The sequence below is a fragment of the Hoplias malabaricus genome, chromosome 16, assembly GCF_029633855.1.
Source record: "Hoplias malabaricus isolate fHopMal1 chromosome 16, fHopMal1.hap1, whole genome shotgun sequence".
NCBI lineage: Eukaryota > Metazoa > Chordata > Actinopteri > Characiformes > Erythrinidae > Hoplias > Hoplias malabaricus.
This window is the reverse complement of record NC_089815.1, coordinates 22,856,727-22,882,332: the sequence shown is the minus strand read 5'-3', so window position 1 is coordinate 22,882,332 and position 25,606 is coordinate 22,856,727. Positions and strand designations below refer to the sequence as shown.

At 38.2% G+C, this 25,606-nt stretch overlaps 3 protein-coding genes across 4 annotated transcripts in view; 2 read left to right on the top strand and 1 right to left on the bottom strand.

The window, feature by feature from the left end:
* camsap2a (calmodulin regulated spectrin-associated protein family, member 2a) overlaps positions 1-3,281 on the bottom strand; it is a 43,688-nt gene extending 40,407 nt beyond the window's left edge. For both annotated transcript variants that reach the window (XM_066647641.1, XM_066647642.1), the window contains exon 1: positions 2,710-3,281. In XM_066647641.1, the coding sequence (XP_066503738.1) occupies positions 2,710-2,848 (139 nt within the window). In that variant the 5' untranslated portion in view covers positions 2,849-3,281. The remainder of the gene's footprint in view (positions 1-2,709) is intronic.
* A 972-nt stretch (positions 3,282-4,253) lies between these two features.
* Positions 4,254-9,206, top strand: ddx59 (DEAD (Asp-Glu-Ala-Asp) box polypeptide 59). Its single transcript, XM_066647832.1, has 8 exons — positions 4,254-4,686; positions 5,153-5,805; positions 6,139-6,321; positions 6,597-6,686; positions 6,782-7,033; positions 7,902-8,054; positions 8,601-8,729; positions 8,883-9,206. Exons 1-8 carry the CDS (start codon positions 4,485-4,487, stop codon positions 9,144-9,146), a joined length of 1,926 nt encoding a protein of 641 aa, XP_066503929.1. The 5' UTR covers positions 4,254-4,484; the 3' UTR covers positions 9,147-9,206.
* An 809-nt stretch (positions 9,207-10,015) lies between these two features.
* Positions 10,016-24,641, top strand: kif14 (kinesin family member 14). The gene is made up of 29 exons (XM_066647614.1): positions 10,016-10,861; positions 11,283-11,537; positions 11,644-11,731; positions 11,969-12,067; positions 12,470-12,522; positions 12,604-12,634; positions 12,730-12,837; positions 12,972-13,088; positions 13,321-13,439; positions 13,634-13,806; positions 14,060-14,207; positions 15,062-15,125; positions 15,248-15,432; positions 15,913-16,015; positions 16,126-16,280; positions 16,954-17,101; positions 17,197-17,349; positions 17,443-17,575; positions 18,024-18,117; positions 18,228-18,369; positions 18,776-18,879; positions 19,748-19,848; positions 20,409-20,645; positions 20,795-20,982; positions 21,377-21,529; positions 21,639-21,761; positions 21,881-21,955; positions 23,565-23,706; positions 23,811-24,641. The coding sequence occupies exons 1-29, from the start codon at positions 10,017-10,019 to the stop codon at positions 24,167-24,169; spliced, it is 4,695 nt and encodes a 1,564-aa protein (XP_066503711.1). The 5' UTR covers position 10,016; the 3' UTR covers positions 24,170-24,641.
* Positions 24,642-25,606: the final 965 nt, after the last annotated feature.

The following is a 25,606-nucleotide window of genomic DNA, read 5'->3' as shown; positions in this document are numbered from 1 at the left end:
CCAAGGGAGTCAATTACAAAACAAGGACAGCACAGAGATTAATGCTACAATCCCACATCCAAATAATAGCTTAAGTAGGTGGCTGTGACCACACAAGACCCAAAGCAGAAGCTATTTCAGTGCTGTGGTACTGGCACCAAACAACAGAATATTTGCCTTGGACTGGAGCTGCTCAGTATTTGACTGGAAATAACAAAAGGCTAGTGCATCGGACAAGTAATAAATCAAAACATTTGCAGTTCCATCTGAGTTTTGGAACAAAAGTGACAGTAATACAACTGTCCATTTACTCCAAATGCATTCCTATGTGTGTTTTTGATAGATTTGATATTTTAAGTTAAAAGTAGAGGGATTGAAAACGTACCTTGTGATTCTTGCCAAATCAAAAATGCAACATGTTCATTAAGCCTCACTAAAATGCCATGCTCTTAAGCATGGTGACACATCACAAATCTTTGTGTTTACCGTTGATGCATCTGGTCATTGTCTTCTTTACTTAGGCCCATTTGGTCACATGTGCAAGCAAACTGCGCTCCCCAGGAGCAAACATCACTGGGTGGTCTCGAGTTTGCCCACCAGAAGGCATAGGGTGTCTGTCAATCAAGTTGAAAGGTGTTATCCTCCCTCTACCCTTGAGTTCAAGGACATGCTTGAATGCGACTGCAGATAATGAAGTGTCTTAATGGAAACTGTGTATGTATTCTTTCTGCATTTCATATAGACAGGAACAGCAGACTGTACATATTAATGAGGTAGTGCAAAACCATCCAGATGGTTGTCACAATGGTTACACAGTTACTTCAGGGAGTTCATTCTGTTGCATTATAAACAACAACAAAACACTCAGTTTGGCTCCACTACTGATATGTAAGCAAGATTTTCATCAGTTAAAGGGATAATAGAGACTATGTATAAGCGAGTTCTATGCAGAAATAACTCTGACAAAAAAGACACTGACTCTAAGATGTTAATGTTAAAGTGGTAACTTTAGAGAAGGAAAAATACCTGCTTAACTGTGAATGGAGGCAAATATTAAAATATTAAATTGCAAGTAATTTCAGATTACTTTCAATCAATTTAGAGTAAGAATGAGATAAGTTTTATCTTACAAAAACGATAACAATACACTACAAAAATAATACTTGATTATTTTAAATGCAATTTCCAAGTGTCTCTTGTATTTCAGCTGCTGCTTCTCCACAACAAAGTGCACAAAAGGTCAGACCGTAAAGCACAAAGTGCACAAAAATGTCATGGGTGTGTGACTTCTGTATATAGCTGTGTCTAAGATAGTTCTCACCACCACTCATGAAACTCTAATCTTTTAAAAGAAAACCTTTTCACAAATTACTCATTATTTAAAAAGATTACACCACTGTTCATTAATCGTCACTGAAAGATGAGTGAGAGGACCATTTGCTGTAATCACAGGTTGATCTTTATCTGCCACTGATTTGACAAGTTTCTGCAGAATTAGGTGTTTGGGAATTATTTTATTTTATAATAATGGTTTCTCACACAATGACATTTTCACTTAAAAAAGAAAAGAAACGAAACAAAGAGTTTCTCTGTGTTTTTTTTTATCTTCCAAAGACCAAAGCCCTAAAAACTCATGTCTGTTAATCAACATTACAGATTTAGAATAAATTTCATATAAAAGTGTCCCATGTAGCCTTAAAAGTGTTTTAAATGTAACTCTTTGCCTTCTTTGAATAGGCATGGAAATACAAAAAATTGCAGTTAATCCCTGCCAATTAATTTCCACTAATCCATCCACCACTCGCCTGCAGCTCAAAAGCCCTCATCCCACAAGATGGTGGTACTGATTCCTTAGGTTTATGACATAAGAAACCCTGGCTGCCTGAATTTGCCCATTTGAGACTGTGTTTGGACAATGCCTTTTCCAAGCGGAAATTCTTAACCATGGTGCTGACTGCTTAAATTGCACCTAATAACTCTTTTGGCATGAGCAACATGGACATGTTAAAAACTTGATTTTTAATGAAGGAGGTTAAATAAACCTTGGTAGTGCCCTAATGAAAGGCTTTATAATATATTTATGTTATGGTAAATTCAGATACTTACCATAGGTTATTAAAGGATAATTAATTATTAAGTATTAACTATTACTATAAATGTAATATTTAACAGAAGTATATATTTAAAATAATGTAACAGCCAGTGTATATAATGTGTTATATAGTTGTTATTATTTTATCATAGACATTTTTGTAAAAGGTTGTCACAGACTTTTGGAGTGTATTATTTGGAATTATTGAGACATTGCTATAGTTAGTGTACAGTGTAATTCTGGGCTTTCTGTTGCATAAAGGAACTATGGCAATTTTAACGTAACATTCCCTTCATTTACAACACGCTAATTATTTTTGAATGTCTGTTATTGCTATGATGAAAATGGCTATAGGCTGGGTAATGAATTCAGGGTAATTTATGCAAAGAACGCCTCCTTTCCAATAAAATCAAACCCTAATACAATGAAATAAATGCTCGAATAACCTTCTTAGTTGAAAATATGAGCTCTGTCCTTGTCTATATGTGCTGCCAAAAAGTGGACCAAATGAAACAATCGCATATGTATTTGGAGATCCGTTTTTAAACAAGAAGATAAAAACAGAACAAAACAAAACAAACAAACAAACAAAAAAAACGGTTCCAGAAGCATAAGAAAAGGAAAATGACGCCACCTACCTGTACCAAAGGCTTTGGCCACTAGCCATGTGAGACTGGCACGGATTTTCGCTCTGTTAAAATCATAATGGTCAAAGGACTTAATGGTAGGGACAATGAAAGTCTTTTTCCAGTCCTTCGCCTCAGTCAGATCCCCCATATTCAGAGACGGACAGAAGAAGGGTCAGCACCAGAAAGCGGTCGCCTACAGACCCGGAGCAACCGATGACATCCTTCCTAAGGAATTCACTGCAGCAAAACTGTTTTCATGGCACTCTTCTAGTGGACAGAGTCCATCTCGTCACCCTCTCGTGTAATTCTGCTTAGCTGTAGGCTGCGTTCTGTTCACTCGAGGCTTTTATTCAACGTGATCCAATTCGAGCCAAGAAAGTGGGGTACAGCCCAGAGACTGACATCCATTCTGATCCCTGTGTGAACACTAGCGGCTCGCTCTTAAAGAAACACGCGTTATGCTGGTTCAGACGCTCCGGTCTTCTTTGTCCTCTTCGTGAACTCGAACTGCTCTTTCATATCCTCTCGGTATCCGCTGAAATACCGTCTCTGTTCTCCTCTAGTGGAGCTCTATTCTCTCTTCATCCTCCACGCTGCGGTTTTCCTGCCGCACCGTCCTGGACAGCCCTGCTCTGCGCATGCGTGATCCGCCCAATGTATAAACAGCCCCACACTGGCTCAAAAGACGATACATTAACCTTTTATGTCCATTGTCGTCGTTTAAAATTTTCATTTCTTGTCAACATCTGAAAACACCCACTTCCCTTTACGTTGTGTCAAAATTTTACGGACCATTAGATAACATCGATATGGAATAAATATTAGCTGCATTCCCCACATGTTGACTCCTTCCACTGAAAATCTTTTTTTTTTTACCTTGTTGTTTATATGCTACAAGACGAAAACAATTTGCAGTCATACCATGACTGAACATTTCAATTTTGAGACCGGTGCATTCGGTGAATTCATACAGCCAAGTTTTCTTACATCACAAACTTCAACTTGTGAAGTTGGGTTTCAAACTGGACATGAGTGGCAGAGGGGGGGTGATTTGTGAGGTGGGGGGTAAAAAGCAAATCAGAAGAATATTAGGTGTGAATTTAAATCTAATCACTTTTTAAAATTGTTATGGGATTTATTTGTCTTGAAAATACATTTTGAATATGTCATATTGATGAACAAATTTAGTTTATAAGAGTTTGATGGTAGATTGAGGACTTTAAACTTTGAATAATGCAAATATATTTGGGGATGGAATTGTTCTTCATCAGCTCCTTTGTTAATGTCAAAATGTATCCGTTTTTGTTTATTTGTTTAGTTTTGCTTATTGTAAGATCTGCAAAAGCACGTTGCACATTGATTTGAAATCAATTATGTCTTTGAATTTATGGCTCTTGCTAAATATAGCAGTATAAAAACATTTTCAGTTTTTTTTAAGAAATGGTGGGGTGATTAAACTGTCATACTAATATTTTTGAAGAATTAGTAATAAAAAAATCGCTCATATCTTTCGCTGATAGACCCGTATTTCACTACAACCCCCAAAAGTCCAGTGTATGGTGACGTATTATCTACGCGACGAGGAGTAATAGCCGATTTTAGGCAGAGGAATTTTAAAATTAATTTCCATACGTTTCTGTGATAAAGTCGGAACATTTTTCGTTGACAAAATTGCGCTTTAGATGTAATACAAGTGTATGCTTAAACGGGTATGGTGTAGACGCATTTTTTGTTTGTTAATATTGCTTTATTTTGTTTTGTTTGTGTAATGAACCTGATGAAACATGTTCATGCCAAGATCCCTAAAGCTAAAAAGAAGCTCGGACAACCAGTCACAGAGCACAGAACTGAAGAAAATAAAAGCCAGCCCGGAGGAGACTGTTTCCACTACTTCTTCGTCTACTCCTGGCTTACCAAGTGAAGATGAAAGCCCTTCAGTCACAGCAGACAGTGGACATGATCTACCGTGTAAAGACAAAGATAGAGGTGGGCGACGTCACATATTTGATCATTATCCTAATACAGTCAGCTTTTTCTGAGCACATCGTGAATTCTTGCCATTCTAAAATTCTCCATTTTGTCGTAAACCCCTGAAACTTATTTATGTGAATAAAAATGAATTTCCAAGATAACCCCCCCCCCCCAGTCTTAAAGGTGACTTTGTTGTAACTATACCCCTTTGCCTTTATTTTTGCCTCTGTCTCTACACAGGATTGTTTCCCTAGGTTTATGAGTTACCCTAAACGTGTTTTTGAGAATGTTTTTGGAACATTTTTCCTAGCATAAAACAACACCACACATATATTTTAACAAGTTTTTAATGACATTATGTATTACGTTTTGTTCTACAAAGTAAAACAAAGTTGAGACATCTTCAGCTAGGCATAAAAGTTTAGTATGGCATTTTCTGTCACTATGATTACATATTTGTTTAAATTTTTATTATGTACAGAGGCCGATGGGTTAAAACAACAGACTAATTCACCGGAAAAGCCTGAGAAAGCTGAGGAAGAAGAGGATGTTGAAGAGGAGCCTGTAAAATCTTTTAAGAAAAACCAGAGGTGGCCTGAGCCTGGGGAACCGGTCTGTGTCATGTGTGGCCGTTATGGAGAGTACATTTGTGACAGCACAGACAATGATGTGTGCAGCCTGGAATGCAAGGCCAGTCACTTGGCCAAAATGTGCATGGGCCTTGGAGAAAAGGTTTTCTCTAAAACTAAGCAAGATAGCACAAATGTCCATCCTGCATCAACAGACACTGACCAAACTGTAAATGATGTTCTTGACCATGAACTTGGCTACACCTACAATGAGGATGCTTTCATAGCAGAACTAAGCAAGGAACAAGTTGAAAGAGTGAAGAAGGAACTGGCAATTGTTACACATGGTCAGGATGTCAGCAGGCCCATTATTGAATTTGAGCACTGCCACTTCCCAGGCATCCTTAAAGTGAACCTTAAGAAGGCTGGCTATGAAGCACCCACTCCTATACAGATGCAGATGGTGCCTGTAGGTTTAGTTGGGAGAGATGTAATTGCCACAGCTGACACAGGTTCTGGAAAGACCATTGCTTTCCTCCTTCCCGTGCTTGTTCACTCCTTGGAGGTAAAGAAAAAAATATATATAGATTTTATATAAAATGGAGCCAAGCATTGTCTTGTCAGTACAATAAACAAACCTAAAAATGAATTCCTATTACAGAGGTGAATGACCTAAGGATATATATATATATATATATATATATATATATATATATATATATATATATATATATATATGTGTGTATATGTATGTATGTATGTATATGTGTGTGTGTATATATGTATGTATAAGCCAAGTTAATCATGAACAATTAATCCCACCACTGACATATTCTCAAATTTTGTGTAATTTGAGTCACAGTTTCTGTTAATTTTGCTTTGTTTGTTTGTTTTTCAGAAACAAACGGGGACGTCTAGTGGTCCAGTGAGTGTTATTCTGACTCCAACTAGAGAGCTGGCTATCCAGATTGAGAGACAAGCAAAGGAGCTTGTTATGGGGCTTCCCAACATGAGAACAGCTCTGCTTGTAGGAGGGATGCCTTTGCCTCCTCAGCTTCACCGGCTTAAGCAGAAGATCAAGGTAATGTTCAAAGCTGTACTTGTCACTGCATCCTCAAAGTGTTCTGGGAGCTTTGTGCACAAAAACATGGTGCTTCCAACATGTCAGTTCAGTTCAGTTGTTTACAAATATACACAAGTTTAAAATGCTTAACCTAACAGACTAGAATGAGTAATTCAAAAGACAAGTGCAACAATGTGTGTTAGGATTGAATTTGAATGATATTCAAGTCATTCTGCCATTTTATTCATGTCTTGTTTAGCTCAGTCTGAATTGAATGTTCATTCTGCATACAGATAGTGATTGCAACTCCAGGCCGTCTCATCGAGATTCTGAAGCAGAAAGCAGTGCAGCTTGACAGTGTGAGGGTTGTAGTTGTTGATGAGGTGAGGTTGCGTTTACACTTTAATGGGATATATTTATTTTGCTGTGTTATGACCTGCGCTCTCTGTAAATGAGATTATTGTAAATGTTCCCTCAGGCAGATACTATGCTGAAGATGGGATTCCAGCAACAGGTGCTTGAGATTTTAGAGCAAGTTCCTGATGACCATCAGACTTTGTTGACGTCTGCCACAATCCCTCTAGGAATAGAGCAGTTAGCATCACGTCTGACCCAGGATCCTGTTCGCATCACTATTGGACAGAAAAACCAACCCTGCGCTAATGTTCGCCAGATTGTTCTCTGGGTAGAAGAACCGTCAAAGAAAAAGAAGCTCTTTGAGATTCTGAATGTAAGTAATGGAAGAACAATTTATGGTACAGACACCAAATTTAATATCTAGGGGGCATAAAAATGAATTCCATTTACCAATTAGTAATATAAGGTTAGAAAGCAATTAGATTAGTTAGCAATTAGGAAGCATTTATAAACTTTACTCTGCAGTGGGACTGAAGACATCTAACAGGCTGAGGATAAGCTGGATATTTACACAGTTGAAGAAATTTTACCTCTACTTTAGAGGAAATGGGAGACGTACTCTGGTATGGTCTTAATCCAAGGAAAAGAGGACGCCTCATACCTTTCACATCCAACAGGGAGTAGGAAATCTTCCTTCAGAGAAACTTTTTAAAACAACCCACACTTCTTTTGGACTGCTTCCAATTAGGCTTATATAACCCAGATATGAACACATTTGCACATTTGTAAATGGCTTTTTCAGTTTTTTTAATACTGCATTAGAAATCTTTGTCAAAATGATAAAGGTATTATATATAAAATGTATTAGTAATATTGAAGGGTTCAAATGTTATATATGTTGTATTTACTATAAAGTTTTAGCACAATCAATTTTTGAGCTAAACAGTTTTATCATTTTTATCATTCATTTTAGAACCACATACAGTTTTCATACATTTAAGAATTTCTTGCTAATTATATGAATGGAAACCTCACATGAATCATTATACTGTAGACACTACCATAGATTAGATCCTAATATATTATATTTTAAACACTTTTACTTTAAATAAAACCATTGTAGCTTTAAAGGTGTTTATTCTGTGTTTTTATTGTAGCCAAGCATCGCGCTTCCTATTGAAGCTTATGGAACCATTCTGCACTTAAAGACCATAATAAGCACTGATTTCCTTTTTTCACAGGACAGAAAACTCTACCAGCCACCAGTGGTAGTGTTTGTGGACTGTAAACTAGGAGCAGACCTTTTGTGCGATGCTGTGCAGAAAGTTATGGATTTAAATACTGTTGCCATTCACTCTGACAAGACACAGTGGGAACGAAATAGAATACTAAAGGTAATCCTTAAGAAATTATTTTTTATAAATTGTATATTTTGAAAATTTCTGTAGTCTTCTCTGACAGCAGACCTCTGAAGTCGTGTTATGCCTATATTAAGAATTAGTTTAATAATCATTTTTCAGTAACAGCACTGAATGGGATTATTAGAAGGGCACGCTGCTTAAAGAAGAAGTTCCAAACCTGACACACAAAGCAGTTGTAAATATTAATGCTTGGTTTAATAATAGACTTAATTTCATGTGGTGTCATTTCAGTGTACAGGAATGGTGTTTTTGCTTTTAGCATGTACGCAGCCTTCATAATCTATGTAGCATTTATATATCAACTGCTAAATGACCTCTTAATTGTGAGGATTCAGTAACATTCAAGGGGAAGATGAATTTTAGGACAAAACTTATCAGGTTCTTAATCATTTTGCTTTCTGCTATTAACAAATACACTCAGAAGTCATAACATGGACATGCTATGGACTGCAGAATAATACATGACTACAGTGTTCTATATTAACTGCTAATATATGTATTTCTTTGTTTTTTCATAAGGGTCTACTTGAGGGTCAGTTTGATGTGGTGATCAGTACAGGTGTGTTAGGCAGAGGCCTGGACCTGGTCAATGTCAAACTTGTGGTGAATTTTGACATGCCGACTAACATGGATGAGTATGTTCATCAGGTAAGGGGCATATGTTCTGTAAACCACTGGTGGTGAAGACTGCTGGCTTTGGAACACAGCATGTTATAATCAAAGTGTGCTTGTAGTAAACATGTCATTAGTGTTTGGGGTGCCATGGCCTATTTATCCTTTAATATGTACCTGTGCTTACAGATTGGTAGAGCAGGAAGACTGGGGCACAGAGGAACAGCAATTACCTTCATGAACAACAACAACAAGCGCTTGTTCATGGACATTGTGGACAGGGTGAAACCTACAGGCTCCCTGCTTCCCCCACAGCTCCTCAACTCTCCACACCTCCACGAACAGCAAAGAAGGGCCAGACAAAGGTTTAACAAAGGACAGGATGATATTGTGACCAAAAACAATCTTATTGACATTATTAAGAGGCACGACAGGAGCTGTGCTAAGAAGTGACACAAACATGTGATTTTTTTTTTAATGTATGTTTACTCTAACATTAAGTGAATAAAAAGATTAAACCTAGTTGCATCACTGTCTATAGCATCATCTTACTACAAGGACAATTGTACTGTCAGAGATTGGGCTAACATGTTCATACCAAATTTCTTGTATTTTCCACTCCCCACCTTTCCTCAGCAATGATCTCACCAAACTTTTCTTGAGGAGTTTCCAAGTTTACTTTTGTGGAGTTGCCAGCTGTGATCCCTCACAAACATTTCCTCTCTGTCTTTAATATAACTGTAACCCCTTGCCTTCGTTCAGTAAGCACGGATCTACAAATATGCAATTAGTCCCCTTTGCTTTCTGCTTACCCCTGTGCCACTGGCCTGCAGCTCAAAAGCAGTGAAATTGCAGTGTTGCAAAGACGAAATGGAAATGTTCAGGCATAGATTTGATACTTAAAGCGCTTTGAGCATATTTAAAACCCACTATTGAAAAGCAAAGCCACACCGCCACCTGCCGACAGAGGGGCGTCACTGTCGCATGTCACCGAGGGCAGTCCAGTGACGCAATCGCCCTCTGTGGTCCAATAACGTTAGGCGGGTGCTTTTTGAATTGCAGGCGGTAAGATGGCGGTGTAGACGGATGTAACTGCGACTAAAAGGTAAACAAAAGTAGCGCAAGTGTCAGACTGCATTTATTTTTAGGTAAGAGTGTTAGCAGCCTAAACTGAATTCAGTAGCAAAGTTAAATGAGTTGATTTTAAAGGAACTGCTAAACAGTTACACTTAAAAGAATCTTCGGTTAAGCTAGTTATCCTCACCATTTTCAGTATATACTTTAAGAATATTTTTATGTATTAATTTTTCGCGAATGAAGAACATGGACGACTCCAGGGGCGTGGAAACATCGTCTCTTGATAAAAGTAAAGAGATAAACCGGACCTATGTAATATCTGCGGTTACAAGCACAGGTTCTTTACCCCGTGGCCTCAGTCTTCAAAAGCGAAAAACAAACAAGCACACTGTGGTCCAAGACGACGAGGAGAACCGAAGCGAGAGGTCAAGTAAAACGCTGACTTTACAGCGAAGGACCCGTACAGGCTCCGTGGATAAAGGCACGGAGAAAAGACCCTGGACAAATTCATCAGTGCTTTCGGAACCGAACAGCCGAACAGCTCTGCTGCGATCCGAAAGCCTGAGGGCCGCGGAGAATAAAGGTACTTCAAAAGATTCACCTCAGCTTCCAAACACTCCCCGCAAAACCACCGGGAAAATATCCACAGCGAGGGTAGAAGACCAAAGCAAAACATCCTCAACACCAACGGGGAAAACCCAGTTCGAGAAGTTAAGTTTTAAGAAACAAGTATTCGAAAGACTTGCTGGCAATGTTTCAAATCCAAAACCAGTGAGACATGTTGTTCTGGAGAAGACAAAGCATTCTAGCGCTGAAACGGGCAGATCTCTGGACCCAGCCAGCGTTCATTCTAATAGGAAACTTCTGAATAACAGCCAGAGCAGGAACATGGGGCCCACTCCTCGGTCACAGGTGAGAAAAACCCTTCAAATGAACTCCGCTCCTACTGGACCCTTAGCCTCCTCCAAAATCAGGCCTCCGCCTCAAACACCTGTCAGCACTGAAGCTGGAAGCAAAGACACAGCTCCAGAACTGAAAATGGAAAACAGCGCAGTTACTGTGGCAGTGCGACTCAGGCCCTTCAGCCAAAGGTAACCAGGCACACTCTGAAGTCAACGCAAATATAAACTTATGAATGTTTCGATATTCTGACTTGTTACACTATATATATTTTCATTTTGATATTTCATAAAATACAATGGATATTGCCATTGCATAAACCCCCTCTTCATTAAAAGTTTAAATTTTACATGACATTTTTTCCAAATCCTTTCTAGTTCCATATTCTTAGTGTTACACAGGCTTCTTCGTTTCTGTCCCTTTAAGACTGGTATAGGTTAATAAACTTTGTTCTGTCTCATTCAAACAGTTTTCCAGTTTATAACACTTCAGACAACCTCAATGTGGATGGGTGTGGCTACCCTGCTGTAAAATGGTCCATTCCAGGGCTAGGTTTGACTGCTCCAAATTTACTGTCTGTTTTTTTCAAATTTGTTTATTTCTTGCGGCCAGGGAGAAGGACGAGAAGAGCCGTCAAGTGATCTTTATGAAAAATCAGGAGACTGTGGTCCAGCATCCAGACACTAAGCAAACATACACGTTTTCTTTTGACTTCTCCTTTTGCTCAATTGATGAAGTGGACCCATGTTTTGCAAGTCAGCAGAATATTTATGAGAATCTGGCTAAACCCCTGCTTGAAAGAGCTTTCGAGGGGTTTAACACCTGCCTCTTTGCTTATGGACAAACTGGCTCAGGAAAGTCCTACACGTAAGTATTTTTTTGCTTTTAGATGTTTTCACAAGCAGCCACTTTTGTTGTTGTGTAACATTGCTGGTTTTTATGATACACACATAATGTATTTATTTATTTCTAGAATGATGGGTTTTGGAGAAGATGCTGGAGTTATACCAAGATTCTGTGATGAACTTTTCACAAGGTTGTCTAGAGTTGACCATCAGGAGGTGAGCCATCCAGAGTACAGGATCTTATTCATGTGTATGAGCCTGATTTTGTTGATATTTGTGTTTTATTCTGGCTCCCAGTCTTCACTCAGATGTAGTAGTTCTTATGACCTGGCTTAAGTGACTTTTTAGTGCTTGAATAGAAAACATATTAGTTTGAGCCATAAAAGTCCAAATATATTGACAAACATATGTTATGATAGCTTTGTTTAGATGCACATTTTCATAATTTTACAGGTTATTTATCACCTGGAAATGAGCTATTTTGAGGTGTACAATGAGAAGATCCATGATTTGCTTGTAGCAAAGGACGAACAAAACCAAAAGAAGATGCCTGTGAGTGGATTAACATCAATTACTGCAAATCGTCAATCATGTTATTCTTACATTATCTTAAAATGTATATTTCCGCTGTCCAGTGAAAACATGTATCTCCAAAATAGACACTTTATAAGAGAATAAACAACATTTACTTTCAATAGAAGTTAATATTACAAGATTTTACATGTAAGTTAGATGCATTTTAATGGGTACATTCATCAAAAAACATTTTACATGATAAGGACAGCTACTGTTTTCTAATAATGTAGTAACTTTCCTTTTTAAATTACAGCTACTATACATTTATTACATTTTATTTTACTACTTAAGGTCGTATAGTTGCCTGAGATATAGTTTTTGTAAATATTTATTTTTAAAGAAGAGTCTTATTGTACACACTTTTTTTCTTGTTGTTAGTTGCGAGTCAGAGAACACCCAGTTGATGGGCCTTATGTTGCAGATCTGTCTACGTAAGTATGTTAAACATTACTTTTTTACTTTGTTGTTTGTTGGCATCAGCATCATTCATGTCTTTTTTCCTCCTTATCCAGGAATGTGGTTAGCTCCTATACTGATATCCAGGTACACTGGCCTTGTATAAGATCATAAAATAATTAATTTAAACATGTGCTTGAGACTTCTTTACTTATTTACTTCTTGCTTCTGAATCTGCTTAGACTTGGCTTCAACTTGGAAATAAACAAAGAGCTACTGCTGCCACTGGCATGAATGACAAGAGCTCTCGGTCTCATTCAGTCTTCACTCTGGTGATGACTCAGACCAAGGTAGGTCCTGGTGCCATAAAACTCGAACTACTTCTCTTGTTTTGTCTTTATATGTGTACAGTACCAATCCTTATACTTTTCCAAATAAACTTCATCCAGTTTTCTTATGCATTTTTGTTGCTGTGCATCTGCAGACAGAATTTGTGGAAGGAGAAGAGCATGACCACAGAATCATCAGCAGAATCAATCTTGTGGATTTAGCGGGCAGTGAGCGATGCGCGACAGCCCAGACTAGTGGAGACCGACTGAGGGTAATCAGTTAAACAATAAGTTAATGTAATTTATGTGTAATTATATATAAAAAAAAATTTCTAGTTCTTAATTTCTCAAAACAATTTTAACAAAAGTAAGTTTTTCTAAATCCATGGGAAGTGAATCTCCATGAGCAGAACTGTGTTAAAAATTAAGCTGGACCTGTCTGAAAATCATATTTCATATATCTTTCTATACACTGAAATATATTAACAGTTGTATTTTTTATAGGAGGGAGCAAGTATCAACAAGTCTTTGCTTACTCTGGGGAAGGTGATTTCTGCACTGTCTGAACAAGCTCAGAGCAGAAAGAAAGTCTTCATTCCATACAGGGAGTCAGTATTGACATGGTGAGCAATACTTGGCCTGTTTCTTTACTGAAATCTGCTAAGCAAAAAACTGTGGGGCGGGAGGAAATAATATTTATGAAATATATTTTCAGATTTTCTGACTTCCCAATCCTGGGAATTGAACCAGCGATCTCCTAGTTCCAAGTTAACATCTCTAAACTTATGGTTACTACTGTTATTTTTCATGTGCCTAGGCTACTAAAGGAAAGCCTGGGGGGAAACTCCAAGACAGCCATGATTGCCACTCTTAGTCCGGCTGCCAGCAATGTAGACGAAAGCCTCAGCACCTTGCGCTATGCTCAGCAGGCCCGCTTGATCATAAATGTGGCCAAGGTCAACGAGGATACCAACGCCAAACTGATCCGGGGTCAGCACCTTCATTCCCTTTTGCTCTTCCCATTCACATCAATCACCTGCTTCTCTTTCCACTGTTCAATTACAGGCATCCTTGCCCTCACCACACTTTCCATTAAATGAACTGAGTCTAAGGTCTGCTCAGGTTTGTTCAGATGCCATCTTACTGCACTTTCAGTTATCCTTCCAACAGAGGGCAGTAGATTAACAGTAAATGAACCTGAACATGTGTGGTCAGTTGTATTTTATTGTATGTTTCTAACCAGAGCTGAAAGCAGAGGTGGAGAAGCTGCGGGCTGCCCAGATGAGCTCACAGGGCATCGACCCTGAGAAGATGAGGCTGTTCCAGCAGGAAATTGCTGCTCTGAAAACTCAACTCTCTCAGCAGGAGAGAGAGATGGCAGAGGTGCACAGGTAATACCAGAGCATTCATATTACAGTAAAATACAATAGAATTGTCAAAGCTGGATTTCTCAGTAAAGTAGATAACAGGCTTGACTGTTGGTTTAGTAAATGGCATGGGCTTGCATCAGGTTCAGAATTCTATTCGCCAATTGTATTACTCGGCTTGTTTAGTTTTCTATGTAGTAACTGATTAAGATGGATTAGGATGTAATAAACTTGGGAATTAAAAGGGTAAAAAAACTTAACTGACAGAAATATAGCTTCATAAATATCCTGCAGTTGACGTGTGGAGTGTTGATCTATACACTAATGTGCAAATTCCAGGCCAGTGCTGATATTCAGTACCTGCCTTCTACCTTGGCATCTTATTATACAAACATATAGACATTTTATTAAGTGTAGAAATTAGACCTATGTTATTTTAAATGAACACTGGATAAACATAACTTCTGTGCAGTTACATGTGTAAAATAAGACATTGTCTGAAAAATGTAGGTTTCCTTCCTATACTTCTATTCCAGAGCACAGTACATACATTATCAGAAGTTGGTTTGTATTGATCAAATATGTTGGAACATCTAATTTGAGTGTGTGTGTTTTTAGCATGATCATTTTGACACACACATGATTCTGATATCTCTAGTGTAGCCCTAGAATAATGAAAATCTGACTTGTGTTTTTCTCTTTTGTTTATCAAAAGTGAAACACTTTGTAGAATTGGCTTGTAACACACTCACTCACTCTGGAATTGCACCACGAGGACTGCTATTACTCATGTATTAACTGACATTTAGTGACTGCTCCACAAGGGGGTGCGTTGTGCTTGGCATCAATGACGTTTTTGTCCTCCTTATCTTGTGTAGGACTTGGAAGGAAAAACTGGATCAAGCTGAAAGAAGAAAACGTGACGAGACCAAGGAGTTGCAGGTTTACAGTTTTCTATTCCCTCTGTTTCCTTTTCATATTCTTATACTGTGTGCTTGTCTTAGATTATAACGTGAGCTTTATGAGTCTGTCATGCCCCCCCCCAATACCTCTTTCCATCTCAGCGTGTTGGCATCACATTTAAAGTGGATAACCGGCTCCCCAACCTTGTGAACTTGAATGAGGATCCTCAGCTGTCAGAGATGCTCTTGTATATGATTAAGGAGGGACAGACCAAGGTCGGCAAGCTCACGTCTGAGTCGGCCCATGACATCCAGCTGTCTGGGGCTCTTATTGCTGATGAGCACTGGTGAGTGCCTATAAATACCATACACACAGCATAATAACTAGTCTTGTTACCAGGTGCCTTTTAAATGCACCTGGATATATGGTTGCCAAATTATTTTACTTTGGATTTTAACATACTGGTATCTGGTTAGTTGTGGTATTTCCCATCATCTGTCTGCAAGCAAAAAAGTACACCAACTTTCAAACTTTTAAATCTTTCTCTCATTTCACCAAAACTACAAATAAATGCCTTAATGATTATAACTATTAAAAGAAGATTTAGTTTTGTTTTAGGATGTGGTAGATTCTTTTGAGCAACCCATAGAAAGACTAAGTGCCGTTGTTAAAATGACTCCATTTCAAAGAGGAATACTTTAATACCAAGCACTAGAGATCAATTTACTTTAATCCCCATTTAAATATCTGCTGTATTTTATAACTTACAAGTTAACTTGAATTGTTCAAATTATAAATTATAAATCTGTCTTTATTTTCCCTTTAGTGTAATCTCCAATATTAAGGGTACAGTCAGTATCACTCCAATGAAAAATGCCAAGACCTTTGTGAATGGAAACCTTGTGTCTGAAGCCACTGTACTCCACCATGTAATAAATGAATTTTATCATTTAAATCAATATTTAATAATGATTTTGTTTTCTAAATAAATATGCCATGATCGTGACATGCTTATCCTGGCCTGGAATAATTTGTTTAGGGTGACCGGGTAATCCTTGGTGGAGATCACTATTTCCGCTTCAACCACCCGGCTGAGGTGCAAAGTGGAAAGCGTGTGTCCTGTTGGAGCAGTGGAGATGGCCAGAAGGATTTCGAGTTTGCCAAAAACGAGCTGCTCTCAGCACAGAGAGCTATGTGAGTTAATTTTGATTTGTTTATTTGTTAATGTACTGCTGTAATTTCTGGATTTAATGGAGAGTTTTAGTCTGCTAATCCCCAAAATGTTAAAGGGAACATCAACAATTGTGGGGGAACTGCTCTTCTCTCATTTGTTTACATATAGAAGCTTTGCGTCTTTTAATGTGGAACAGTTTGTTTGAAGGGGAAACTCGACTGTTTGTTTGTGGCTGAAATGTAATTTTTATTCACTGTATGAATTACCACAGAAACTCATTTGTAACTTAAGTTTAGATTGTGGCACTTTTGTCTGTTTATGCAAGTCTCCTGAATTTGGCGTCTATTTTAACTTAACTAATCTGAAACAGCTGAAATAAGTCAATTTTACCCACCTATAGGTTAGACCAGTTTCCAACACACAAACAGACTGGAGAGCCAGGAAATAGTGAGGGAAAATAAAGTGATTTTTGATTAGTCATGAACATCGCCTTTAAAACATAAGATTGTTATATATTTGATTACCATTGTACACCAGGTCTAACATGCAGGTTTTTTGGAACCTCAGGTACAATATACATTCAAGATAAATGGACAATATATGTTGTCATAATGGAAAGCTTTGTCCTGCACCAGTGTTAAGTCATATTAATGTTTATCTATTGTATCTTCCATATCTTTTTGCCATCTTTAGACTAGAGGCAGAAATAGAAGATGCCCGACTGAAAGCCAAACAAGAGATGATCCAGGGGATCCAGGTGGCCAAAGAAATGGCTCAGAAAGAGTTGTTTGACCAAAAGCTGGAATATGAGAATAGGATCAAAGCCCTTGAGAAAGAACTAGTATGTTACATTTATTATTTATCAGTTCTGAATCACAAATTCTATTTCTTAAATATTACGTTTGTCACTTGTGATTAATGAACAATTCTTCTCAGGAAGAGGAGAATGCAAGGAAAAGGGCACAGGAGCTTGAGAGAGAGCAAGTGACCAGCAAGATGGAAGAGCTAAAAACGGCAAAAACTGTGCTAGAGCAGGAAATGTGTATGCATAAGAAACGGTTACAAATGGAGACCCAGGCTGCCAGACAGGTAAAATACTATGTCCACAGCTTTGTGTACATGCAAGCTATGAATCAGTAACAGTTTAACAACACATATTTAAGTGATGTTTGTATCTTTTAGGCCATATCTGATAATGATATTCGACATGCAAAAATACTTGAGGCCTTAGAAGCAGAGAAAAGGAAAATTGCAGAAGATCTTGCAGAGATTCAAAGGAAGCGTGCCCAGAAGGTTAACCAAACACCAAGGACAGGTAAATAAGATATCTGTTTTCTCTGCTGTATAGCTTCTTGTATTGATATCAACGTTATGGTTTTATCATTATAGCAATTTCTTCAAATAATATTCTATATTTTCTAATCTAAATACCAGTTGGACTTTTACATTTTCTAAAATTTTCATGACTATCCAATCCAAAATCCTAACAGTCCAAACTGGAAAACACATCTGTAAGACATAGCAGAATATCTTGTATTAGGATTAAACTATAAACAATTTGCAAAGTCTCTCTCTCTCTCGCTCGCTCTCTCTCTCTCATTTGCATAATGATTGTTATTTTGTACTCCCATCAGAATGCTAAATGTATCTAACAGTTTTCCTTCTCAGAAAAGGAAGTTAAAAAATTCTATGGTGACGTTTACAAATAAAGTTTATTGTGGGTACCATAATGCTAAAATGGGGTTTTCTTGTGCTTTAAACAGTACCTCCACACTGGGATGCTATGAAGTTGTCGTTAATGATTGAAGAGGCTAACAAAATAAGTGTCAAATTCAGGAAGCACACAGTCTTCAGCAGGTTTGTGTGTTTTATTCTGTTTCATTGGATTTTTTGGGGTGTTTGTTATTGGTTTGGATCTCAGTTTTGTTTTTAACTGAATCAAATGACCTTAACTGGTTTAATTACAGACATGAAGCGACTGATATGCAGAGTGGAGGAGATAATGCTGAGATGCAGATCCAGGTACAAAATACCAAGCTGGGAATTTCCACCGTCTGGAGCCTAGAGAAGTTCCAGAGCAATCTGGCTGCCATGAGGGAGCTTGAAGAGGTAGTCCACGCCCAAAATAATGTTTTGTCATTCCTTTACAGATTTTATATCAGTATAATTTACCTCTGCCACAAAAACATCTAGCATCTTGCATCATCTTGCGTATTTGAATGAGGCATGTAGTGTCTTTTTAAATTCATTTGTTGACCCCATCCATTAATAAGGCAAAACAAATGTAGACAATGCAGTATGGATCTTTTGTTATATGGGTGCCTGTCGCAGCAGAGAGAGACATATAGACCCTCAAAGTCATCCCTCACAGAACCTCCTGCTCTTATCCCTTTCAAAGCCTAATGTTCATATGACTGTAGCTGGAAACATGTCCACGGATTAAAACAGGCATCACCGTATTTTTGTAATTTATTTCTATTGGTTGCTAAATCAAATTTGATTTTATTGCTCACAGGAAGATTGTGCCTCTAAAAATGACGACGTGTTTTATGACCCCAACGACCAGTGGGAACTAGATATATCTTCAGCTTCCTCAACCTCTTCTTTTTCTCGCAGAAGGTACTTTTATTCCTCCTTTCAATCACATCAATGTGGTCAGTCTGGCTTAGTCTGCAAGTATTATTATTATTATTTTTTTTTCCCCTCCTCCTTCTGTTTGCTATCTGTTTGATTTTAATTTCTATGTAAGAAAACAGACACAGGTCTCTAAAATTAATTTAGACATAAGGTAAAGAATAAATGTAACATTCTTTTTCTCTTCACTCTTCCATCACAAGCTCACAGAGTGTTTTTTTTTTTGTCCTGTTTTAACCATTTTTCTATTTTGGGGTGTTTATTGCCTAAACGGAAATTTGTTCGTTGAAATGTGGCCAGATGCAACATGGCAGACTGTCGAACCTCATCCCATGAGTTTATAGAGCCCAGTTCTTTGGAGTATAGCCCATAGTTGCAGCTAAATTATGTTTCTGCTGCTTTACTTACTCTGTTTCCTGGGAAATGTTCCATTTTTGAGTACATTCACTCCTTGCACTTATGGCTTTGTCATTTACACAGCATTAAAGTTGGTTGTGCAGAGGAGGAGTGCTATGTGGTTAATCTGCATTTGCTTTATTTCGAAACATTTGGTTTGGAAAGTGTGTGTGGGTTTATTTATTTATTTTGTGACTTACCTGAGTTGTCATTTCATGAATAAAATAGACCTACAGATATTTTGTTATAGCCTAATGTGATTAACTTAAACAAATGTAATGTGTATAGATATTGATAGAAACACCTATGAAGCAGCTTTTGACTTCTGTTTATTATTGTAGGAACAATAAAGATAAGCATTGGTAGTTTTATGGAAAATGTAGGTCATGAAAGAGCTTTTTTGTTTGTACTGGATGACTGTGATTACTGACTAAGATTATTTCACTAAACTCTTCAGAAGCAGAAGCCTGTTAAAGAGCAAGCGTATCTCTGGACGACTCTATGAGATCCGAGTGCATCCCATTCAGAGTTTACATTGTTCTTCTTCACATTCTGCAGGTAAAGTACTACATTCATGAACGTTTCTTTAACTGAATTATTACTGGGTGGGACAGTGGTGCAGCAGGTAGTGTCGCTGTCCCACAGCTCCAGGGACCAGTTTGGCTCAGGGTGACTATCTGTAAGGAGTTTGGTGTGTTCTCCCCGTGTTCATTTAAGTTACCTCCAGGTGCTCCGGTTTCCTCCCACGGTCCAAAACACAGGTGGATCGGCCACTCAAAAGTGTCCATAGTGGGGTGTGTATGTGTGAGTGTGTGTCCAGGATGAGTTCCCGTCTTGCACCCAATGATTTCTAGGGCGGCTCTGGACTCTGGTAAAAATGGTTACAGACAATGAATGAATCATTACTGGTCTCAGATTCAGCAATTTGGCAGATCAACATTGAATTTAAGTCGATACCATAATAAAGATTTGTAAGAAATTTTCTACATTATACATATTTTTTCATAAAAAACAAATTGTTCCCCTTCAAAAGTCTAAAGCCAATATAGGAATACATAGATGTTGTATTGGATACATTATAACATTCTGTGGTCTTATATTGTGTTTTATTGCTCCAGGTATAATGGGCGTGAGTAAGCCCCCTTCTCTTAACAGCAGCAGCTCAGACTCTGCCTTGCCTGGTATCTGCAAAGATCTCATAGCTACCATGGTTTCCTGTTTACGTACCAGCCCATCAGCAGTGGAGAGTGAGAGTCTGGCTGACAAACTAACCCTGGACCTGCTCTCCATTCATAACGCTGCAAACGCCATTGCAGGCTTGTATGAGCAGCTTGACGACAACAGCCCGGACAACTGTAAGATTTCCCGTGTTTAAACAACCTTTTAATCACCAAAGTAATCCATCAGTGTCGGTACATAAGCAGATTGAGGAACTAAGCCCTATCATATATTACAGTGTCAATCTCAAACCATGCTGAAGTTCTCATTATCTGTGTGTGTTAAGTGTTTGCAAGCAGCACTGATGCGCAGACTCATCTTGTGAGAGCCACCTCTGTTATTGAGAGAGCTGTGTTCATTACTATGCACTGGGTCTCAAACATCAACCCCAGTATTCAAACAGTCTCCCGAACTGTCGACGAGCTCAAGACAGAAGTGAAGAACATGGGAGGCTATTTTCAGTTGCTTATTCAGGTAAATTGTGTAAGGGAGGTTAACGTTTTCACAAACCAATAAGATTATGAATTTAGAAATGGAAAAATTGGAAATATATAATTTATTGTGGAAAACAATTTCATTTTGGTTTATTTATTTGTTTATATATTTATTATCACTGTTTAGACACAAAATCACCAAATCGAAATGGAAACTCCATTGTCATAGAATATTATATCAGCATTTCATTGCAAATAGACCAACAAAAACTGCAGATTAACATTTTAAATGTTTTTTCCTGCTTTTGAAAAGCTAAATTGTTGTAGGTACATTTTCCCCCTATGGTTGCCATGTATTCATTTTGTAATTTTTGGGGTGTAATCCAACTACATTTAGGAGGTGACAAATTCGGTTTTCTGTTTTTTCTTTTTAGGGATGTGACTCTGAAATCTCCTCTATGGTGACAGAGGCCCAGAGAAAGACTGGCAGGTGCTTGAATGCAGCCCTGAGTGCAATAGGTCTGCTAGCAACAGTAACTGGGACAACTCTTCATGTGACAGACCTTGGAGCTTCAACTGTAAGGAAAGTAAGGCACTTTATCTGGATTAATCACACTTATGCATACAAAAATGTAAAAAGAATACATGTAATTTATACATATGTAGACACATGCAAAATGTCATTCTCTTTCCCAGAGGTCTGCTGTAGAGTCTGTCCAAGAGGGAATGTGTCGAGGTGTGCAAGCTCTTCTGGAAGAGGGTCTCAAAATTACTAGAGAAATGCTCAGACATGCTCAGCTAGCTGAACCTAGAACTCAGGTTATTTTTGACAGTTGTTTGCTTTGAATTCTTATATTTGTAATTAATTTATATTTATGTTTCTTAACTGATTTACTTTAGAATATGCTTTCTTTTTAAGAGTCTGCTTTGCTTTTCAGATTTTGCAGGACCTTAAAGCCAAAATGATGGCAGTGGCAAATTCTATGCAAAACTACATTCGCTGCAACATGTCGGTGGGTATTTGGTCTTTACATAAGTTGATGCCCATCCCCACTGTGTTTGTATTATCATTTTACAGCGTTGCTGAAAAGATGTGCTCAGTGCTGTTATCATGCTTACTAATATTTAGCACTGTAACCAGATCAGACTATTATTACAAATTTTATTTTCTCTCTGATTTTTTGAGCTGCATTGTGGCGCAGCAGGTAGTGTCACTGTCACACAGTTCGCTACGGAAATTCTTGAACGCAACCGTGACGTCACTGGCGGACAACAGCTGAACAACGCCGCGGTAAAACACCGTTATGACTGACTGTTATGACAGTATCTAGCTAAATAACCAACATTATTCATGATAATGGCCTGGCAATAAGCTAAACTCAAATTTAGAGGTACCGTTATTCTTATAAATGTGATCGAAGTCGAACTCGAATTCATCCGACACTATAAACCTCCGTAATGCAGCTACGTAGCCGAGTATAATCTGAGACACCGAGTTTAGCGAGTCAAGCTAACGTTAACTAACACCAACTAAAACAGGCGAAGTGAGTGTCCTCACCCTGTTTACCTCCATGTTACAGAGGCTCTTGAGCACCTTTCGTTGGTGTCCTTACATGCCCATATTGTTGGAAAAGCGCCAGTGAAATGAGCTACAGATAACGGAGTGAGCGGATGGTCCTTTCCAAAGTGCCCGTTTAAAGCTGACAAATTTAGTCCATTTTCTGGTTATTTTGGGATCTTTGGGCCATTTGTTCACAGATGTCCCACTGTACATTGAATGATTGCAGCCAAAAACAACACACCTTTTCGTCATTTTGCATTAAATTAAGTGCAACTTCTAGAGTTGTTGTCCACCATCTACGTCACAGGCAAGACACCTATTAGAGTTTCCGAACACTGTTGTGGGGGGGGGGGGGGGGCAACGGTCTTTTAAACCTTATTCCTTGAATTAGTAAGAAATAACATGTTTTCTGACTACCAATAAACACAAGTTAGGAACTCAAATTCCACGTTTTTTTCACACTTTCATATAGCTGGTGCTGAGCCTTTAATCATGAAGCAAATCACTTTGACAGAGAAATTGAAATTTGCACTTCATTGTAATTGTACAACAGTGATTTGCATTTATTCCATCTGTGGCAGTGAACAAATAAACACACCCACAAACACACACACATGATTAGGTGCGGTAATCACACACCTGAAGCAGTGTTCAGTCACCTTCTGCACCTGGAGATCACTTGAGGGATAGGTGCCTTGGTCAAGGGCACTTCAGGTGTGGAGTGAGAGAGGAGACTGTGTTTTTGATGGGATTGAATCAGTACCCTTCCGGTCCCAAGTCCACTTCACTAACCATTAGGCAATGTGTCCCCCGGTGAAGGGTTTATTAGTATTTTGTAGTTTATAGTTTTAAACACAACCCCCACCCCAGGTTTTAAATCATGTATGTAGTCACTGTGAAACCTATTCATGTTTTGTGGGAATTCGTCACCTGTTAAATTTTTCCTTCTTGATAAGAGCAAGGAGGAATTAACCCACACTAAGTTGCTAAACCTCAGCTTAAGACTGGTTCTTTCAGTCTGCCCATGTGTAAAGAGTCTCTTTGCCCCTGGGCATTTGCAGAAGCAGCCTGATGTTTTGAAGAATGATTCAGAAGATGCTGATGCTTCACATTTGGAAAGTATAAGAAACACTGCGAACACCCTCTTTCAGCTAAACCAGGCACTTCAGCAGCTTCAAGCCACAGTGTCTCATGCTCTCAAAGGTATGTTTTCTCAGGTATTTCTCAGAAATGTAAAAAATTATTCTTTGAAATTGTTAGACGTTTGTTTATTTAAGATGCGTCACACCTGTGCTGATTATTCCTAGGCAGAGGAAGTGAAGCACACCACAGCAAAGAAGCAATTCAGTCATTGACCAAGACGATTAGCAAAGTCATTCATGGGCTACCAAGACAGACGGAAGTCAGCCCTTCTGACAACCTTAAGCTTCCATCTTTGAAGAGTGTTATGGCTGCTCGTGATGATGTGCACACAGTGTTGTGTTCTCTGGCGGCACTGTATGATGAGAGTCCTGAAGGAAATGTAGAATTGTCCAGCTCTGAGGACATTTGCATAAAAAAAGATCAGGTGTTGTGTCATAGTACCAAAAACAAAACCATTTCTAAAATAGTGTACACACTGTCATCTGGAGTCAGTTCTTTCTCCAGGGATGTTCATTGGGTTTGATCTTTTCGTTCAAGTACAGGATTGAATATTTTTGTAAGCACATTTTTTTGCACTGCATTAAGCAACAGTATATGTTTTCCTCTGTGCCAGCTTTGTGTGAGGTACTACATGATTTGGTAATATTGGATCTGATTATGTTCTTTGTGAGGGAAATACTGTCATTTTCCTGTTTATACATCACTTGTCTCTACATATATGTATAAACAGTGTTAATTTGTATACATACCTAGCAAATCTAGTAATACAGTCCTGTTTGTAAATGTAAATTGGTATTATATAATTTCTGTATTTTAACCTATTCATAACCTTGTTTTTAACACAATCTTGCAAGTTTGCACAAAGCTCTCTTCTACTGCTTCCCTCCATGCACTTCCAGAAAAGTACCCTTCTCATTATGGGCATTAATACATTTTCACGATCATGTAATAAACCAATAAATTATTTATTATTTTTTCACAATAAACACAGATGATTACAGACTAACATGTCTTATCTGTCTCTTCAATAAGCTGCATAAGTATGAGTGATTTCAGCCTCTACACACTGATGCTATAAAGTCCCATATTTGTGTTAATATTTCAAACTTGTCAAGCTGTATCAATAGTGTAAATGGTTTTGAAAGATAGCAAAACTTCCCAGACCCACTGCAGTGTGAATCTGGCATAGTGTTTGTGTAATTGTGTGTTGCACTGGCATAAGCAGACCAGAAACAGTAGTGCTGCTGGGGTTATTTTAAAACGCCCCAGTGTCATAGCTGGACTGAGAATAGTTCACCAGCCAAGAACATCTTGGATAGTTTCTTTTGGCCACTGATGAAGGACTTGAGGACAAACACAAACTGCAGCAACAGATGAGCTAATGCTGCTGACTTTACATCTTGAAGAGGATGAAATAGTGTCTAATGCTAGTGACAGTGACTGGGCACAATGTTTTGAACCACTCGCACTGATGCAATACAACATGTCAGTGTCATTCTGTCTTTGGTGGTGCATTGTGGGTCCTGACCGCTGAAAAACATGGTGAAAATGGGCTAATAAATTATGCAAGAGATGGACTGTCTAATTTAACACTTAAAAATGTTAGGGTGTTTTTTTTTCAAGCACTTAAGCTTATATGCTGTATAAGTTGTAACTACATAACCATATGTATGTATCATAACTTTATAATTGTACTTTATATACACCAAGATTTATATTATTTTCTTTATAAACGTTAAAGTTAGCCCATAAAGATAAAGCTCCACACTCAGGTTCCCATCCTCACGTGTGAAAGCTGCACGCGCCTCCCTCCCCGCGCACTCGCGCCGCGGCAGCCCAGAAATCGTTGGCTGTATCGCAAATGGCATCTTTCACCCTACATAGTGCACTACACAAGTGATGAAACTATGTCATCTGAACGCAAAATGCGCAAGAAATTTTAGATAGATGTGCTGCTTAC